Source organism: Myiozetetes cayanensis, unplaced genomic scaffold (genome assembly GCF_022539395.1).
Source record: "Myiozetetes cayanensis isolate MyiCay16 unplaced genomic scaffold, myiCay2020 scf1, whole genome shotgun sequence".
In the NCBI taxonomy this organism is placed as follows: Eukaryota; Metazoa; Chordata; class Aves; order Passeriformes; family Tyrannidae; genus Myiozetetes; species Myiozetetes cayanensis.
In genome coordinates, this window is record NW_026086604.1 from 27,491,269 (window position 1) to 27,512,511 (window position 21,243).

General features: G+C 41.9%; 1 protein-coding gene across 2 annotated transcripts in view; it reads left to right on the top strand.

Annotated features, from left to right (window-relative positions):
- The first annotated feature begins 234 nt into the window (after nt 1–234).
- The window catches only part of ZNF704 (zinc finger protein 704), a 101,648-nt gene continuing 80,639 nt past the window's right edge, over nt 235–21,243 (top strand). The window contains exons 1-2 of one of the 2 annotated variants that reach the window (XM_050332953.1): nt 235–493; nt 19,121–19,368. In XM_050332953.1, the coding sequence (XP_050188910.1) occupies nt 251–493; nt 19,121–19,368 (491 nt within the window). In that variant the 5' untranslated portion in view covers nt 235–250. The remainder of the gene's footprint in view (nt 494–19,120; nt 19,369–21,243) is intronic. The other variant, XM_050332944.1, reaches the window with a different exon arrangement.

Sequence of the window (21,243 nt, forward strand, 5' to 3'; positions counted from 1 at the left end):
CGGGAGCAGGTGGGCGAGCGGCTGGGCGGCCGCGCCGGCTCCGGGCCCGCCTGGCCGCGCCCGCGGGCCCCCATGGCCGCGGCGCGCCCGCCGCACACACCCACCGCCGCCCCCCGGTGAGCGCCGCCGCCGCCCCTTGGGCAGCTCGGCGGGGCCGCTGCCCGCGGCCGGGGCTGAGCGCGGCGGGAGGCGGCCGGGCCGGCCGGGCGGAGGCACCATGCAGGCGCGGCGCTTGGCCAAGCGCTCCAGCATGGGCAGCCGGCGGCTGAGCGCGGCGGCCGCGCAGGTGGACGCGGTCCGGCCCCCCAAGCCCGAGAGCGCCTGGAGGCCGCCCCGGCGGGAGGGCTCCGCCGCGGCGCTGGAGGAGGAGGACGAAGACGAAGATGTGGTGGTGGAGGTGGAGGAAGAAGAGGAGGAGGAGGAGGGCGGCCTGGGGAGCGCCCCCTCGGCGCTGACCGGCCACGGCAAGGGCCCCCTCCGGGGCAGCCTCAAGGTGCGTCCCGGGAGGGCGAGGGCGGGAGCGGGGCGGGAGCGATGGAGGGGCCCGCTCGGGGGTGCGGCGCCGGCGGGGCGGGCCGGGCCGACCGGTGTCCCGGGCCAGGCCGGGGAGCGGTGGGGGCGGCCTGCGGCCCGGAGCGGGGCAGGGAAGCGGGCGGGCACTGGGAGCTGTGGGGTCGCCGGGGCCGGACGGACCGGCGCTCAACAAGTCCCAGGGGAGGCGGCTGCCGGGCTCCGGGGGCGGCCGGTGCGGGCGGCGAAAAGCGGCTAAAAGCGGGTGGGGGGCGTGGGGCGCCACCGGTGTCCGAAGGAGTTTGAGCATCGGGAGTGGAGACTTGGCTGGGTGATGCGCGGGGCTGCCAGGGGTGGATGTTCATCCCAGTCGTGTGCGCAGAGGTGTTTTGGAGAGCCGTGCCCTGCGGGCTGCCCGGGGTGGCTATCGGGAGGAGACCTGAGTGGGCGACCTGTGGAAAGTTTGGGAATGGAGCAGTACTGTGCAGAGGCCCGATTCGAAAACCATGGAAGCGTGTGCGGGCAGTGCGCGGAATTCGATGCGTTTGGGAACAACCTGCTGAACACACCCACCGGCTGAGATCCCGCAGATTTAGGCTTAATGATTTTATCGTGGAGAGTTTTCTGTAATTATTTTCCTCTTGGGATAACCAGGGTAGTAAGATTAAGTCTGTGTGTAGTTCTGCAGAGGATTCATGTGATACGTGTACAATGGTTATGGAAAATGGAAGTTTAGAAGACATCCATTTGAATTACTTTTTTTTTTTCTTTAATCTGGATAATGATTCTTATTTAGCAAGAGTTCAGGGTTAGGGAAGTAGTAGTGCCGTATTACCATTGGGGTCTTCCCTGTACCCACAGTTGTAAAAAAAATAAAAAAAGGAAACAAATTCAAAACAAAGAACACATAAAAAAAATCCCTGAAGGAAAGTAGCAGCAGAAATACAAGTTATCTCCATATTACTTCAGAGCAAGATTGTTACAATACTGACAGGATCAGTGTTATGCCACTGGGACATTGGAGTAGGGTGAGTCTGTCAAGGGCCATGAGTTGTGGTTATGGTGTGCCTGAGTCAAACCATCCATGGTGCTGAGGCCTGACAGGCTGGAACAGCTTGGTTGATACAAAACCTTTCGACACTTGACTGGTAGCCTTAGAATGAAGGGCACCTTAACGTGCTTCTGGTCTCATCTGTCTCCCATTCGTATGAAACTCTTAAGTGGAAGAGGAGGCTTAGAGGAACTTCCTGTATATAACCAATAGAAAAAAAAGTGAAATTCTCAAGTGGAGCACAGTAATCTGAACTATCAACTGGATTACATAGGTGTAGTCTGTATATAATGTGGATTATCAGAGTGCACTGTTCTGTTTGTCAGCCTTCAACATGCTTTTGAGTAGAAGAACAGTTAAAGGTAACTGGTATTTCTGCCTTACGCTTAGGAGTATGTGTGCATATAAAAACATAGTTCTTGCATGTATTTACTTCCTTGGACAGAAAACCTACCTCATAGATGTGATGAGTAGAATCATACCTATTAGGCTACTTTTAGTGTACGTAATCAACTCTGCAGACGTTTTTGGTAACCAGGTGCACATAGTTACCCTCTTTGGAAGAGTACGTCTAACTGTCATGACCTGGCTGGTTTCTGCTTTCTCTGCTTATCCTTTTGAGTACTGTAAACTAAGAAAACTTACAATTTAACACTGTAAAGAAATTATCTTTGGTTTCTGTGTATTTCTTTAGGGATTGTTAGTGTGGGAGTACATAAAGCTTAATCTGAGTGTTCTTCCAAGTAATTTTAAAGCAACAGATTAAACTTGAGAGAAGCAGGCATGAAACGAATGCAGAGGTCTAACTGCAAACTGTGGGAGGGTAATAGGACTGGCGCGATCTGGCTGTGATTTGTCAAGTGGTATACCTGCCAAATGGAGAACTAGCGTGCGATCAGCAGCATTTGACTCCCAGACCTGGCCTTCTGAGCTGGGGACTGGGAGCAAAAGAAACTGAAGGGGTGTCCATGACTGAGAGATTGTGAATTGCTGCAGTGACCAGTACTCTTCAGAACAAAAGATGTCCTGAAAAGCTTCAGAATTTAATCAGATTTGAAAGCGAAGTGATCTGGGTACTGGTTTTGCGGTGTATGCTACGTGGGTAATGCAATTAAAAAGCATCACACAGGGTTCTGATGTGCGGTGTAGGTACAGGTAATTCACACATAACACTTGATGTGTGTGCCCTTCGATGGAATGGCATTTTAAAGCCAGAGGTTTCAGGGGCTCTTGACAAAGTCAGTTCTGTGGACTGCCTGGGATACAGGGATGAATGCATGGAATTAATATTGTTAAAATGTTGCCTGAGAATTTGGTCCAGTAGTCAAGATTAAAAAAAAGTAGTTGCACCTTTAGGTCTTAGAGCCATATTGTGTCCTTCAGAAAGAAGTCCACTGTGTGGCTGCACCACTGGTAGTCTGTTTCTGACCCTCACTCTTAAACATGGGGATAGAAAGAGAGGAAGAAGTACTTTATAAAGATGAATCTTACTTCTCCAGTTTCTGAAGCCTTGGAAGGAGAAAACAGATACAGCAGAAAAGAGAGTAAGAGAGATTGATAGTCCTGGGGAATATATAAAATTTGTTTCTTTATATTGCTGTAGCCATGTAGATGTCCAAGTGGAGAACAGTGGAGAACATTTTTGTTGCTTTTTCACTCGTGCTATTTGTCGTACTGGAATAGGCATGAGTGTGCTGTGTGTGGGCTGGTGGGTAACAGCAGAATAGCCAGAGTGTCTTCGAGAGCCTGTAAAGCCTTGTTGAGAAGCTCTGTGTTTTCATACTTTGTCAGAACTAATTCATTAATCTCTATAGAGAAACTAGTAACACCAAGGTGCTGACACTACAGACTCATGCACATGAAACTCTTTTTGGGCAGCCCATCCTTGCTTTGGCTGCATTTGGATTTCCAGCCATTTGAAACTAGGTGAAAACGAGTAAGTAGTGTAGTTACCAGTACTTTGTCTTGAAGTGTGGATTAATTTGCAGTCCTGTTTAATTCACCATTTGTATGAAGCCTAGTTCAGATGCCACGAACAGCCACGTTAGTACCATGCTGCGGTTAATGCACCCTGTGGAAACTGCTGGTTTTGTTGATATGGAGAAGAGGTTTTGAAGTGGAGGGTCCATCAGTGGCCTGCAATGCTGAGTTTATCAGGTACTTGGAAGAAAGCCCTGTTGCAAGTAGCAGAGCTATGCTAATTTGTCTGCAAACCACTAGAGCACTACGATTGAGAATTTAGGGTAGTAGTGAACATGGGCTTGTGATAACATGCCAGATTGTTGCAGTATTTTCTCTACTGTTATAAGTAGTGAAGAGATTAGTGTTTTCTTCTGTTTAGCCTAGTTGAGCTGCCACTTTATCTCCAGCCCAATTTCTGTCCCCAGGCTTAAAGGGTATGGACAGAGGACATTCCTAACCCAGCTGACTGTGGGCACTGCTCCTGTTTCTCACCTGTGGAATTACCTATTCCCAGATACTGGTTTGTTTGTGAGCACCTCTTGGTAGTTAAAAGGATGAATTTCCCACAAAAGTATTTGTTCTTACAAATACGTAGCTTTCAAAATCATGAGAAATGATTAGTTGAGAAGTCTGAAAACTAAAGGCCCAGAGAGCTGTGTGGTGATACTGGACAAATATGAAAACCCAAGGTGTGTAAGGAAGACTTTAACTTCACACACATTGGGCTCAGTTTTACCCACCCCACAAAGTGAAATTTGTGACAGATACACAGTACAGAGCATTTACAAGCCTATTCCAGAGGGTTCAGAGTAGGGGTGACAGATGCTAGTAGGAGTTTAGTCCATGAAAAAGTATGCTTTGGGGCATGATTTCTGTGGTTTGTTATGTTTTGTGTTGATTTATTTGCCCTCTTTTGTTTGTTTGTTTTAAAGATAGAGACATCTGTGTAGTATATGGGATGCAGAAGAATCTTCAGAGTTGTGTTGAAGAAATCAGTTGCCTGTTACTTACGTGTGTTGTTTGGCTGGGTTGAATTTGCTTTCTGCTCCTTTGCCCCTTTTCTCTGCATTCTTTCTAAAGCTAGGTGTGAATTCATTGCTGCCCTTTAAATGAGACTTTCAGCTTTGCTGTTTGAGTGGGCTATAGGCTCATCATGGACAAAACAAAGTGGGTTTTTTTGCTTGATTAACAAAGTGCTATGAATTTAGCTTTCATGTGTGTGTGCAAATGTATTCTAGCAGGGAATTTGCAGAATGCAGACTTCAAATACTAGATTTACTTAGTGGAGGAGAGACGTCATAAGACACATTAGGAACTTGCACGCTAACATAAGAGTAAAATGAAATGTTCCTTCTCAGACTAATAATGTTATTTTTGTAAATACTGCTAGTTATTAGAACACTGAAACTCACATTTTGATCTTGGAGCAGGATCCTGTTAGATTAGTCTGTGTACAAACTCAGAACAAATATGATCTTGCTCTACCCTCTTCTACAAAGTAGAAGAGTAACACGAGATATGAATGGATACTGATGGACTGTGAGGAACAACTAAAGGGTGAGACAAGAGTCAGATAAACACCAGCTGCTTAGACATAATTTTGTAAGGAGATAATTAATTTTTAAATTTCAACTGTTATTTGGTTTCTTACAGTTCTTGAGTGGAAACCTGCTTAGTAAAGTTGGTGTGGAAGATACATGCTAGATTTGAGATTTTTTTTCTTCCTTATGAAAAATTTAAAAAGTTTATACGTAGTATGGATTACTGGAGGCAGAGCTGGGAGTGGTGAGATTGTAGGATGATTCCACTCTCCCATAGTAAAGAATGAATGGGAGTAATTTGCTGAGGACTTTTTATTGAATTTTCGTAGTTGTTTGGACACAGACCAAACATAACCACTTTGCCCTTAAAAGGAATTGTATTAGAAAACTGTAACTATGCAAGAATAAAGGTGAAGCCACTAACAGTTTTGATCCTTATTTGTTATACTGTTTTTAGTCTAGAATGAATCCCGTTGAGAATTAGTGGTTGGCAGCCTTCAGGTATGCAGTACCTACCAATGGATAGGGATGTGCTAGAGATGTCTGAGGTGGGAAGGGACCTCTGGAGGTCATCTGATCCAACCCCTTTGCTCACGCAGGGTCCCCTAGAGCCAGTTGCCCAGGGCCATGTCCGGATGGGTTTTTATTATCTTGAAGGAGGGAGGCTTCACAGACTCTCTGGGCAACCTGTACCAGTGCTTGGTTGCCCTCACAAGGGAAAAATGTTCCCTGATATTCAGAGGGAACCTCCTGTGTTTCAGTGTGTGCCCATTAGTTCTGGTTCTGGAACTGGGCTCCACTGAGAAGAGCCTGGCTCTGTGCACCCTCCATTCAGGCATTTACAGACATCTGCAAGATTCCCCTAAGCCCTCCCTTCTCCAGACTGAACAGTCCCAGCTCCCTGAGCCTTTCCTCATAGGAGAGATGCTCCAGTCCCTTAATCGTGGTATTATAGAATGGTTTGGAATGGAAAGGACCTTAAATATCATCTAGATTCAAGCCTCTGGCCATGGGCAGCCACTCACTAGACCATGTTGCTGAGAGCCCCACCCAACCTGGCCTTGAACATTTCCAGGGATGGGGCATCCACCACTTCTCTGGGCAGCCCGTTCCACTGCTTCACCACCGTCTAAGTAAAGAATTTCTTCCTAACATCTAATCTAAACTCACCCTCTTTTCAGTTTAAAACCATTGCCCCTTGTCCTGTCACTGTCTGTCCATAAGAAAAGTCCCTCTCCCTCCTTTTTATAAGCCCCCTTAAAGCATTGGAAGGCTGCAGTGAGGTCTCCTGGAAGCGTTCTGCAGGTTGAAGTCATCCTGGTGGCCTTTTGCTGCACTTTGTCCACTATGTCCAAATCTCTCCTGTATTTGGGATCCCAGAACTGAACCTGTGATTCCATGTGTGGCCTCTCCGGTGCCTAGTGGAGGGGCACTTGCCTCCACTTGCTGTCAGTAGTTTTTCTGACACAACCCAGGACACTGTTCAGCTTGTTCTACCATGAGGGCTTATTGCTGGTTCATGTTCAACCTGGTGTCCACCAGGAACCCAGGACCTCTTCTACAAAGCTGTTTTCCCATTGGGTGACCTGCCGCACGCACTGGTGCCTGGGGTTATTCCTCTCTATGTCCAGGACTTCACATTTTCTCTGGCTGAGGTTCCTGTTGACTTCCTTGAGGTTCCTGTTGGCGCATTTCTCTGACCTGTTGGGATCTGTCTGGGTGGCAGCATGACTGTCTGGTGTATCATTCACTCTTCTGTGTTTTGTGATCCCTTTCGAGGGATCAAGGTGAAGCTGACCAGCCTGTAGCTCCCTGGGTCTTCCTTGAAGACAGAAGTGACATTTTTTTTAATCCGAAAGTTAAGTATTGAGAAAGTGCTTTTCATGGGCTGGTAATAAACATTTGTAATGTGTCCTGTGACAAGTGTGGATGCGGAGACCATCTGTGCCTTTCTTGATCCTGTGCTCTTGGATCTTTCTTCAGATCTGAGGTTACAGAGAAGCCTGAATCCTGTAGATCGGCTTTGAACCCTTGAGTCCTACTCTGTGTTTTCCCGCTGCTAGATTATAAATTCCAGTGTTATGAGAGCACCAGAGAGATCTTAATAGACTGTGGGATAAATCATTGTCTCAAAGATGGGAGCTTTGCTGCTTGGGCAGCAAGGAGCAGACTGGTCCTTGCTGGTGTCTGCTCTGTAAATACTGATGTAGGTTGAGCAATGATACTTCTATTTTTTCACCTCAGAATAAGACTGACCATTGGCTTTATAATACTTTCAAGTGATTTATTGAATTGCTTACTTCTAAAAATAGTGAGCAGCTTGAGCATTCCTGCAGCTTAAGGCCAACCCAAAGACTACAGAAGGACAGTAGGCTAAAAGGGAAACTCTTAGTAAGTGTTTTTGTTTATTTACAAAAATTGAATGAAAATTGAATACAAGGTGAATGAAAAGAGCGTTCATTGGCTCTGTGATCAGCTTCAATTTCACAGACTTGTGTTCATGTTTTTCACTGTAGCATTTTGTGGAACAGAGCACGTAGGAATTTAATGTTATCGCTGTTGCTGAACAATCTGTGATGGGATCACTTTCACTGCTCTGGCACCTTGCCAAACTTTCCAGTCACAAATGATGATTGCAGTGACATTTGTCTCATTGTATTAAAAAGTACATGTGTGGGTGGTATTTGTTGTTTGACAACAAAACTAATGAAGACAGGAAACTGAACAACTTCTGTTTCTTGAACCTTGGATAAAAGCACAGATCTTTTTATTTGTGCTTTTGCAAAACATAGAGAATCCAATTTCCATAAAATCCTGACCTAGCTGAAGTTGATGAAGAAGTCTGGCTAATTTAAGCAGATTTAGAATTTCAACCCAATTACTTAACCACAAGTGTGAATCCATTAGTCTCCTAAATCCTTTCCACAGCAGTCCTAATAATTCTTAAGTGTTGCTTCAAACTATAGAAGACCATTATGGTCACTGAACGCAGAATCAGGGGAAGGTAAAATGCCTCAGTGATTAGATACTGAAGTGTGAAATTCTATAGCTCATTGTTTTACCATCTTTAATGTATTTTTGTAACATGTTGGATAAGAGGTTATTTGAACTTCAGGTGGGCAGTGCTTTTATGTCAAGCAGTCATAGGACTGGATGATTACTTAAATTTTATTTTCTGCTTCAGGAGATAAAGTGGTTGATGCCTACATCATACTGACATAGAGAGCAAGTTGTGCAGTCGCCTTCTATAAACTGGACTTCGTAAAGTTGGTGAGCTAAACATTTGAGCCAACCTGATCTCTTATGTATACATGCATATCCCTTTGAAATGGCAGAAAAATTTCTCAACAAGTTCCTTTCTTTAATATAGTTACGACAAGTGTGAGTAGTGCCAGAGGGGGGAAAAAACCCTGTTTTTTCTACTTTAAAATACTTTAAAGAGAACACAGTGATGCAGTTCTTGCTGCTCTTATATCCAGGTTAGTGGTGGTTCATAAGGCTGTGGAAAGTGGTCTCATCTGGCTTAGAGCTATATGGAAAAAGCAGAGAAATGAATAAGGGTAACCTGGTGTTTGCTAAGGATTTATGGTGACATTTTGCTTCAACATGCGTGGCCACCAGTGTTTCAGACAACTGTCCCTACTTTTTGCAGAGCAGGAGAGAAGTGTTTAGTCTTGAAGGTGTTTCTCTTTCCAGGCTGGTAGGTCCAAGTGCTGGAGCAGCAGCCTGAGCAGCACAGAGTGCTTTGTGCTTGGGCACTGGGTGTAAACAGACAGTGTTTGCAGATTTGATGTTTCCTCAGTTCCAAAAAAGGGTAAAGTATTCTTGTCCCTGCCCTTCTGTCCTTCCTCCAACCCTCAGCCACTCACTTGCAACCTTGTGTTTGTGCCAAAATTAGTTGTGTGCTTTTGAGGGCACTGAAACAGTGAGAAACGTGCAGCAGAGCTTCTATGGATTCTGTAATGTACATCACTTAAGGTGGATCAGGGAAGGGCTTGTCAAGCATCTGGATACTGCAGAGGAAAAGATGGGATATCACAGCTAGGACATGGATAGGGAGGAAAGAGAAGGTTAGAAATGTACCAAGCCGTCATCCTTTAGAAAACAAGCTGCATTACAGTTGGACTTTGCTTCACTTTGGGCTTGGTGGTCCTTCAGGTTCTTAGTGAAGGCTCTTCTCCCATGCGATATCATTGCACCCCTGTAGTGGTTTGAAAGAGGGCTGGTTTCTGGAGTGGCTGAGGAAGAAAAGATCGCGTTTGGCCTCTGCATGTTTTTACTAGTGTTATTCTACTGCTTCCAGGGATAATGAACTGTAACTCTGTGATACTATTTCTTTGCATAGTCAGACCCAAAAATAAACTCCTTTTTTTGGCACCTCTCCTACTCTGAACAGAAAGACTGGTAAATTTTTTTTTGTCCCAAGCCAAACATGTATTTGGGAGAATCTTTTAAATGGAGGCAATGCTTCTTCCTTATTCACCTCCTCTGAAGGATTGTGCTTTCTACTTCTAGGCTTGAGATCCGATAGAGGAGATAAGGACATGGGCTTAATTCTGATTTTGTAATACCTCTTCCAGGCTTTCAGCATCAGGATCAGCACTGGCCCTTGAAACTTGCATTCACAGCACTTACTTCATTCAGAAGTTACAACAGTTGGATACATCTGTGAACTACCTTGGTTTAATTTCACTGAAATCCCATAATTTAGACAAACAAATAAAAAAGAGCAAAGTCTCTTTATTGCCAGGATGTTAAGGCAAATGGATTACATTTCCATACCCTTTTAGATGATCTAAAATCAGCGGCGTCTCATCTCAGATGGCTGCTTCCAAAGTCAGATAATAACTTTTGACCTCAGAAATATCACACCTGTGTGTCTTATTTGTGAGAGATCTTGAAAATAAAGGCAATCTGGTTTTATTTTCACTAGAGGTATCCTGTTATATGTCTCTATCCAGGGAGGCTTTCAAATGCAGATGATCCAATGAAGATTTTTTTTTACCGAGAAGCAGTGAGGCAACATTTCCAAAGCCTTCTGCTAAGTATGGGGAGTTCCCTACTGCCTCTTCTATAATCTGATTTTTGTGAGCTCTCCTTGTCTGATCCTGAGTGAGATTATAGAAGTGATAGTACTTCTTTGAGCTGCTACCATCCTTACTGATCCCAGATCACCAGCAAATGTAAAGAGAAACAAGCGGAGTTTCTTGTTTATCTTTAGCAATTGTCTTGAAATAGTTGAAAGATACTTTATTTCCACATGAAATTCAGGAAGTAAAGGCCATATTGATATATCTGTCCATAAGACATGCCATATACAAGGCTGTATTAAGCTACATAAGCTGTTGTGTACAATTTCTTAATCTAGCCAGGTAGGTCCAACTGCTGGAACAGCAGCCTGAGCAGCACAGAGTGCTTTGTGCCTGGGCACTGGGTAAACAGACTGTGGATTTGATGTTTCCTCAGTTCCAAAAAAGGGTAAAGTATTCTTCTCTCTGTCCTTCCTCCAGCCCTCAGCCACTTACTTGCAACCTTGTGTTTGTGCCAAAATTAGCCAGAATCAAAATTAGGGGCAGCAAAGATAGTAGGTGATTCAGTAATGGGTTCTGGGACTCTCTTTGCATATCTTACAAGTAGGAAAAATCATAATTTCATAGAAAATAGATGTTCATAGGCATACAACAGAAAATATGTGACGTTTTGGAGCTTCAGCCAGGGCAGTAAGAATACCTGGTTTGACGTTGCTCATTAATTGCAGTTTGTAGCTAGAACTAGTAATAAGAACAAAAAAGTTTAACTGAACTTCCCTGCTGCCCCATATTAGCATGCTTTTAGTTTTGGCTCCAATTCCAGGTTTTTTTAAACTTTCCCAGAGGTGATCAGCAAGACCCAGTTGTATCCTACTCTTTTCTCCTTCTGTGCTCTTTGGCCAGCCCAGGGCAGATGTTTCCAGGCTCTCTCCTCTCCTTTCCAGTGCCACTAGGTTGCTCTAGTGGCACTGGGCATTGCTCGTGCTGTTTTTGCTGCTGGAGGGAGGAGGGAAACCTGCTGCCTGGGAGGCACCCTTCCTTCCTGCTTGCATGGCCAGGCACGTTGGTCCCTGTGAGAAAAAAAAAAAAAAGTGATAATTAGTTTAGTTCATTTTAAATTCACTTTTTTTGAAACCAGTAATTGGGAAGGCAATTATGGCTGCCCATTCCTGGCCCACAAGTCCTTTTTAGCGTGGTGGAGTACCAAGCACTCAATGGTGAACGTGCTTAGCAAAGATTGAACTACAGCAACAGCATTGCTAAATAAAAAATGAACCTGTTTTTTGCAACTATGATCCTCTGCTTTCCTTCTGTTTAAGGCTTTTCAAGGTAGCCTTAATTTTTAGAAGATTTTTTAGAGTCAGTGTGTTTTCAAGGCACTTCTTTTATTTAAGAAAAGGAAAACAGGGGTAAAATACCTCTACTAAGATCCTGCCAGAGATGCCAAGCCTGGGGGTCAATATCCAGTTGAACCCAGGTGGCTGGATTTGCAGAGCGGTGACCGCAAGTCATCCCCTTGCATGGGCAGCATATCCAGAATACAGAACATGGAGTTATTTCTTTGAGACTTAAACATTGCAAGCAAATTTTGAAGATGCACACATTCGATAATTAGTATTAAAATTTGTTAATTGTTACTAATTAGTGTCTGGTTATCCTAGAAGTTATGTCATGTACTTTCTGTGATGAACCTGCATATGGGATGGGAAAGGAAGCTGCCATACTTTCCCATCCTCATCCCTTTGTTTATGTGGTGGAGAGAAAGGCTTCTAAAATATCTCTGAATCATTTTTGTTTAGACCTGAAAATGGTTTATGGGAAGGACCATGGATTCGCAGCGTTCCTTGCCGTCTCCCCCTGTAATCTTATTAAGACCTTTCTGTCCAGTTTTAGTAACATTTATGCTTCTTGGGCCAGTTAGTGCAGAATTTTAGATGTCACAGGATTGGTCCTTGTTTCATTTGGGGTACAACAGGTACCTGGATGGGTACTGGATTTCAAATGTGGGAGTGAAGGTTTCTGTTATTCATCTGGGTAGATGCTCCGTAACTCAGAAACACCTTAAACTGGTGCTGGGTTTCACAATTTTTGAAGATGAGTTAGATTTAGCCATGTAAGTGCTGACATACACATGATGATGATGGAGGGTAGAAACTTCTTGCTGACTCCAGGTCTTGCTACCTAACACTGTATTGCTAATCCAGGCAACTTAAAATGCTTGGATTTGTATTTTAATATCTAGAAAATATGTTCTATGGGTGGTTTTCTATGTTCAGTTAAATGGTGAAGATAGAGACTTTGTCCTAGCCTGGTTGAAATGATAGTACATTACTGTACATTAATGTGTACTATATATTGTAAAGAACACTTACAGTGACCTTAAAATGCGTTATCTTCTATATTGTTAGACACCAGCAATTTACAAATGCTTAGAATGATTAGATTGACGTGGTTTATGTGTAATGAGCAACCACTGGTGAAGCGAGTAATTAAATGCAAAGTATACTCAAAAATGTAATAATACATTGAAATTCAGGGCAGATTATTTCCAAGCATCATTACAAGAATCTGTCTTATCTCTTTGTGTTCCAGTATGAATAGAGATCTCTGGCAAAATGGAAATTCAATGCATTCTTTCCTTCCAGTGAGGACACTGTTTTAAAATGTCAAAAATTAGGGCCTTTTTACATAAAAAATTCTGTTACAGGAACTTGAACTGGAAATACTGTACAAAGTAGTATGAGTTAATCAACCTTTGTCCTTCCAGGGATTTAATTTAAATATTTTTTATTTGCATTTAATTTTGGTAGCAATTTTGGTGTTCCTCATTTCTGCTTGTTGTGACGACTTTCTTTTTGAGAAAAGTGGCTTATCCTTGTCCCTGGAGCATAGCCTGGCTGTTCAGGTTGGCCTGAGAAGGGTCTTGCAGTTATTGAGGTCTTGTTTTTTGCTGAACAAATGTATGTCATGTTGCATACGCACATTTCATTATTGTTTCCCATTAACAGGCTAGCTGAAATATATTGATTCCTTGTTTCGCTTCCCCCACTGAGCTGCACGTTTGTTCTGCAGTGGATCAAAAATGTTGCTAAAGCCCTGTTAAAAAGAAAAAAAAAATCCTGAGGGTTTTGTTTTCTTACCAGTTGGGAGTTTTATTGGCAGTCCTTAATGCTTAGGATGCTTATATCTATTTCAAAAAACGGAAAGAGATGGTCACAAAGCCAGAATGGAAAAACTGTTTATAAAAAACAGGAGTTATACAGCAGGTTGGCTGGTGCTAAAACATCTTGTAGCTATTGGTGGTTTTTTAACTGGTGTTTTATCAAAATATTTTTTTGATGGAATTAGACCAACTGATTACATAGTAAATCAGATGGAAATCAAAAATCCTCATCCTAAATTTTAACAGCTATGTAGTGTTAATATTGTGCATAGGCCTAGGACTCACAATTAAGTTAAAATTATTTATCTATTGACAGTGCAAATATACGAAATTGGAACAGTGTTTTGGGTGATTGCTATTGGGGTGGGTGGTTTTTTTTTTTGGTATGTGTTTTTTAATTAGCATGCTCCCCCCTCCCCCCTTTCTTACCTCCCCCAGTCTGGAAAGCAGCCAGTGTGGCTTGTGAGGCATCTTGTTGTTTTTGGAATGAAGTGACACTGAGGTTGAGTCCAGTTACAGTGGTCTGTAGCTGAAGTAAAGAAAATACAGCTTTTGGGTTGAGGGAGAAAAGGAAGTTTGTAGAGAAACAGAAACCTGGCAATGGCATCAGGATTATTAAGATAAGGTGGTGTTTTTTTTTTTTAAGATAGCTTCCCCAAATGTATTCCCACTAGCATGGGTTTTTTTATAGGGAGACTTGGATGCAGTCGACTTTTTTATAGATGCTTCCCTCACCCTCATAAAATAGTTTTACTGGTTTTTAGAGGTACTTCTATTACTGTTGTTGTAAAATGAGCTTTTTTATCTGTATGAACAAAACATAATGGCACAAAGTAGGCCACAGTTGCAAAATTATTTCATTTACCCAGGTCTCTGGGATTCAAACTGTGCATGGAAGGAACTTTCTCAGACATCTAAGTTTTTCCAGAATCCCAGTAGACAGAGTGAGGAGAAACCAAAGTTTTCCAGTATTCCTCCAGAAGATACAGGGAGCCTGCTGTGCTCTCACTGCTGTCCTGCTGCCTGACAGCATGGTGCCAGCCTCTCTCTGCCGAGCCTGTGTTTGCTGGCCTGTTTTGTGGCAGGCAGATGCAATCACGTGTTCTTCAGCTGGTGTAAAGTGACATAGCTTCATAGAAGGTCCCAGGGTGGGAAGCAGTGCTGCCTGGGGAGGAATGCTTTGCCCTGGGCAAAGCATTGCCACCTTCTGCCTGTGTGCTTCCGACGCATCCAGTACCCCCTGCCGACTCCTCATCAGGAAATCAGCCCTTGAGTTGTTGGTAAAACAGTCAGCAAAGTAGGCGTGGTATGTGGCGTGGCAATTCTTTCACTAGTTTTCTGTATTACCCTCTGTCCGTATAAACCATTACAAAGCCTTTTAAAAATTAGGTTTCTGCTCCTGGTATGCCCACCTGAGTCCACAGGTACTGCACCAAAAAAAAGGAAAGAACATATGTGGGAGTCAGTTTTCCCATTTGAAGATGTATTTCTATACAGTTGGGTCACATAGAGGGAAATAATGCTAATATTCTTGGGAGTTTAATACTTTCCATTGTATAAGAAACACAGACGTCTCAATGCCTGTTAAAGGTTAGAGAAATATTTGAAAATAACCTACTTCAGTTTTTAAGCAGCAATGCACCATAAGCAAGAGAAGATGATAAAGTCCAGTCAGGTTGTACTCAAGGGATGACATACATAGTCTGTCAAATCTAAGTCTCCATGTTTGCATATAAATGTGATAGGTCTACTTATTGTACTGTTTGCTGATCCTTTGAATAGGCAGTGCAGTGGCTGAGTTTTCTGTTTGATCAATATTTTTTTTTGCTGTTCAGGACAAAATCCAAGCTGAAATTTAAGTGAAAATGGAGAAGACTAAAGTTTGACTGCAATGTCAGCATCTTATCAGGACGTGCTTTTGGGCGTAGCAAAAGTTGAGTGCAGATAAGTTAGAGCCTAAACTACTAAAAAATTACAACCCTTGTACACCCCTTGTAAGGAATAAAGAAAAATTTCTTAAAATTCCTCAAAATTTGTGTCAGTGTCAATCATGCTCATTTAGGGCAGGACTTACATTGCAACACATGATCTTGATTGGGGCATGTGAAGTTCAGGACTAGCAATTTGGTTATGACAAGATACCACCAAATAAAATTTCTATGGGCAGTTTAAGATGGTTTTTGCAATGAAAAATTATTAATATACTTCTGAAAATAGTAACTGTGGTAATCATTTAGCTGTCACATAGAGTGTTAGATTTTGTCATTTAATAAAAATGAAGCAAGCAAGAACTGTAACTTAAAAATAAAACCCTCAATCTAAATATATACCATTGTCTTGACAACTTCAAAACACAAATGGAAAGGCTTTTGTAATGAAGTTTTTACTTAGAAACCAATGCAAGAAGTGGCTTTCAGATTTTGCAGGATGATTACAGGAGGAGTAAAGCCACATCAGAACTCAGCTCCGGCACTGCCATGTGCACGAGCTCCAGCACGGAAGGCACAGGTAATACTGAGCTGTTGCTTCCAAGTGGTGGCATAACTAAAGTTTCTCTTGGCCAGTAGTGGTGGAAGTTGTCAAAGTCAGGTGAGGGTAACTGCAGAGAGGAACAAAACCGGTCTTTAAAATGTGCTGGTGGTTTATAACTCCCATGCCAGTGACTGAACTTCCTAGTGATGTTGGTTGCCCCAGGCCAGGTTGCAGAGGACTCAGCTGAAAATAAACTGTATGTTGCGAATGGCTTAAGGGTGGAAATACCTAATGAATTGCACAGAAAACCAGCCTGTTATAAAGTGGCTTGTATGACTGATAATTCATCAAGTGTGGGAAAAAGACCTAAATTTTTGTCAGCAGTTGATACTGGAGGCAATAAGGTGGCAATTCCAGAGGTATGATGACAAGAAAAGCCAAACCATTTGGGAACAACATAGTCGTAAACTTTGAGAACAGCAAAGGAGAGAGAAGTGTGGAGTACTGGAAGTAAACTGAAATAAACTGGTGTTACATAACTGGTGTTACAGTGGTAATATCTGTCTGTCTGTGAGACAGGCTGTCTACTTGGGCTAGACCTTCCACAAAATTCTTGCTGAAACATTGTGGACTTAAAGGGCCACCACAAGCCTCAGATAGGTTAAAAGAATATGAAGGATCTATGGAAAAAAAAAAGTTACTGATAAGATATGACAGGACAGTCAGTTTATCTGGAAAAATATATTGGAAATTTTCTGTGATAATCTCAGAACTGTGAGAGTTTGAAATCACAGGGATCCTGGTCATTAATCTGTGTGTTTGCCAGCAAGTGAGGAACCTGATCATTCAAAGGACTGTGACCCTCAGCACTCCCCACATCAGTGGCTGCTTGTGTAGGTGGTTGTATTTCTGGCAAAAGACCCCCTCTACCCTTCCAGACAGTGCAGGTCTCTCAAGTGGAAATGGCTTCCATAGACATGGATGAATTAAAATAGAAAAACTGCCTGTGGAGCAGGAGAAGGCTACTGCAGAGTGCCCACCAAGGGAAACTCTTGGCTTTCTCTCATGATCATCTGCTTCTAAAGCAGAAAAGATTCTTTATATGCAGTCACTCTCAAGGGAAAGTTCAGAAAGAGGTTAATATTTCCAAACATCTGTTGACAACTGAAGGAAAGGAAGAGAGTTAGTACAAGCAATGGATTTGGTCTTCTGCTGTTTCTGGCCATTTAGCCCAAGAATCCAAACACCTTGGCAGCAGCTCTGCAACTTTAGCATTTACTTCAGTGTTTTTTGTCTTTCCTCACTTCCATATGCCTGCATGGGGCCAGCTATTAATTAGGGCATATTGACATATGGAAACTAAGGTGGTGTTTGAATGTGTTTGAACTGGATGTGGATAAAATTGATATATAAGAATAGATTATTTGGTATCACAGTTCAAATATTCTGCTATTTATGTTTTAGACTTTAGCTGTAGTCTGAGCCTGTAACCTTCTGTCCTCACTATTAGGTCTGTAAAGAAAACTCAGTAATGTATGACACAACATGTTTGCTGAAACTGAGTACAATACTACAGTTTTATAAATTGAAGACACTTACAGGGTTGGATATTGGAACTTGGATATTTTTAGGGATTTTTTTACTTTAGGACATAACTGTTATATCAATTTTCTGGAAAATTGAAGGCATCTCCATATCTGTTAAGATTTTCAGACTTTGAGAAGAGGGCTTATTGTGAATCTAAGAAATTTTTAAAAAATAAATCAGAATTAAATTTATCTTATTTATATGTCTTCTCTTAATTCTGTAGGATCACATGCTGACTGTTTTGTCTTCCAGACAGATTTTCCCAGTAATGTGTCATCTGTTTGTGTGTGGAGAAGTGTAAAGTGACTAATTCTTTCTACTATTTACATTCATAAAGTAAAAATTGTTTTGTTCTTGAAGAAACTGCTAAAAGCCCTTCAGTGGAAGCACTAGAGGCAATTAAATCATCAGTCCTAAATATATTTATGCATTAGCGGTTCAATATGCTTTCCCGAACACAACAAAATTACCTTGGCAAGAATGTCTTTCCTGTGAACTTAAAATTGTTTTCACCATTTTTATACCTGCCAGGGTTTGAAATCTATAAATAGAGAGATTTGTGGAGGAAGGGGTATATCTTTATGCATAAATATATATATAGGGACATTGAATAATTTTTTTGGATGATGAAAAGGAGGAATAAAGGGGAAGAGTTGACATAGGAGTTTCAGGTTATAGATGCTGTTACTATCTGAGGCAACACAGCATGGATATCTCCACTGTAAAGATCAGCAATAATTTACAAATATTTAAAAAATCAGTTTGCCAGTCCTATAAGGTGCCTGGATTTGTCTGAGATAGCGTATGTGGCACTACCTGTGTGGAAGTGCCTCTGTTCAAGGTGGGCTGTTATGTGGGGCTGTATTTTTCTTGGCTGTTTGAGTAGAGCCATTGTCTGCCAGATGAGCCTGCCTTCATGAAGCTGGGGAAGTGTACCTGGCCAGGAAATGGCATTTCAGAGGAAAACCTAGATCCTGGGCTTTGTTTTTCTTGCTGGGAAGATGGAGTGGCTTGGTTCTGAGGGCTTTCCAGGCTCTTCACTGCAACCCTGCAATAGTTTGCTTTATAAACACCAACACATTGTATTCCAGAGAGGTAGTGTATTTGTTAAGGTACCTATTTGCTTAGATGGTCTTTGCTTATAGGAAGCAGCAGACCTGAAGATCTGGGAAGTGCTGGTAAGCAGATAGACAGCCTGACACTGCTCCTGTGTGGGGCCGTGCTCCTTGTTGCTGGACAGGCTCCTTAAGGAGATCCTGCTGGTATCACTTGCTCCCCTTTGCCTTCTGGCAACTGAGTTGGATCATAGTAAATTATTTTCCTGCTCCTGAGAAACCCTCATTTACAGATACAGCTGTTAAAGAATCCAGTAAGTGGCTCTGAGAAGCGTTTTAGTTTCTTGGTTGCCTTTTATATGGATAAATTCTGACTTTTTTCTGGAATTTTAGGAGGGCAGCTGCGATTTCCAGCAGTTATGCAGCAATGATGTGTACATTAAAGATATGTTGTATATAATGTGGTTTCCAACATTCTAATTCAAATACTGATTCAAATACCTTTTTCATTTAACATTGAGAGGCAAATGATTGCTTTATCAAATGGACTAGAATTGCTTTTTTCCTGGGTAGTCTTCAGCACTGTTGAGAAATTAATGGCAGTGTCTGAATTTATGAAGGGCAAAGAAATGGTATTCACTAATTCAAAGAACTAATTAGAAATAAACGCCTGTGGGTATTGGGTTCCCCCCCCCACTACATTTCAGGAGCATTAGAGGAAAATTTAATAATTGCTTTCAATTTTTCAGGCAGCCAACATCAAGCGTGAAATGACCTTCCCTGCATTTCAACAGGAGGATGTAAAAAGTGACATCAGTCAAAAACTGCCAGACCAACAGTTTCTCCTGTTTACCACAAAGGAGGAAGATTTAAAAACAGCAGAGACCAAAAAACTAAATAGAGCTCATGAGTATGAAAAGGAAAACACTCGCTCTGTTTGTCTTCTGGAACAGAAGCGCAAGGTTGTTTCTTCAAATATTGATGTGCCTCCAGCAAGGTAAGAAGAGTTGGAGTTTTTTCTTTTAAGCTTTTTTCCACTTTTTCCATGCCTTTTTTTTAAATGGGATATTAGATGCAAGTTTCATAAATAGCACTATGAACTGCTAAGACTAGTATTCATGCCCAAGCAGTCCTAAGTCAATCACAACTCCCATACTTAAGAGATCTGCTAGAAAACTAAAGACACTAGTAGCAGAAACTGAGACCATCTGCAGAGTAGGACTTTGTATTTCTTTTTTACTGTTTTTGCTTTTAGAACATGCTGTAGCTGAGGTACTTGCCGAAGAGGATGTATCTTAAGAGGAAGAGGCTGTTGACCCAGGTTCACCCTGAGAAGTAATCTTCTAAATTAGTCACAGAAACATCTTACCTGATAGCAGTTTATTTTTAAAAATATTTTTACTGTCATACTTGCAAGAGTTTATACTCATGGGAATGTGCAGCGCATAGTGAGGATGTGGTATCTTATGTTCTGTTATATCCCTGTATGGGTATACACCATAATGTGGTCTAGGAAATGGGTTCATAAAAAACTGTGGTGAGGAAAGGCCAGTACAGGGAAATCAAATTTATACAAAAGGGGGATTTTTTTTATTACTTTTTAATTCCTTTAAATTCTTAATTAATTCTTTGAGGATTTGTTGCAAATGCACATAAATGTTTGTGTCTTCAGCATTTGCATCTGTGCATTTTTATTATGAACAATTTATAGTGAATTATTTTGAGAAAAATAATTGTTCTATAATCTGAGCCTGACATATATCACAGCAAGAAATTCAAGGTATGTTTGTCTGGGTTTTTTTCTTCCTCATATTTAAGGAGAATAGTAGTAAGAGAGAAGGATAATCTGGAGAAACTGAGAATTTAATACTGGCTACTGATTTAAAGAGAAGGCCCTTCAGAAATACAGAGTCTAGAACCTTGAACTTCTTGGAAAGACATTACTGCTTTGAAAGAGAAAGGGAATGACTCCTCTAGGAAATGCTGAATATTAATATAAAAGAAACATTCAGTAGTGCTGAACAGAATCTTTTCTCTCATTGGTGAAAAACTGACAATAAGTTGGATAATCTGCATTGCAAGATGACGAGTGCTGCTTCTTTTTTTGTTCATGATTTCGTGTTAGCATCAGTCTTTCTGCGGACATTTTTCTTAACCAGGTTAAGAAAAAAGTGCAGATTTCACTTGCACATAATATTCAGTGAAAGGCTTCTTGAGTTTATAGTGCCACTTAAAAAATTTGTAGTCAGAATGAATGTTGAGTTGTTTTTCGGTTTGTTGGCTTTCTAAAAACCAACACAAACGAGCAGGTTCTGCCATATCATCCAGAACAGAATGACTCCTGTTTTCCTCTGGCTTTCATAGATGACACTTGTGAAAAACACAAGAGTTCATGGATGCTTTGGCAAGATTTTTTTCCCCTATAAAAATCTAGTAAAAAGCTGTGCATTAAAAACATGAAAATATTAGGATGCTTATTTGAGATTTTCCCCATTAATCAACCATGTTAATGTCTGAGTGCCCTTCTCATTGATCCTGTGTGTCTCAAAGCAAGTAGGATCACCACAAAATTTAGGTCAGGAGGGACCTCAGGAAGTCACCCAAGCCAACCTCCTACTCAAACCATATGTTAGCATTTCCATTTAACAATTCAGACAGACAAAGTACAATATTTAAGTGTATTTCTGTATGACTTCATGCAGATAATCCACTTGAAGTAGTAGTCGAGCTCCTGTTTTCCATAGCTGCAAGATCATCCTTCCTTGGAGGGTTGGATATTTTTTCCTGAATGAGCTGGAAAAGAGGATGAATAAATATCTTTAATGCCTTCTTAAGGCTAATTGTGACACCAGTTGTGAGCACAGGCTGCTTT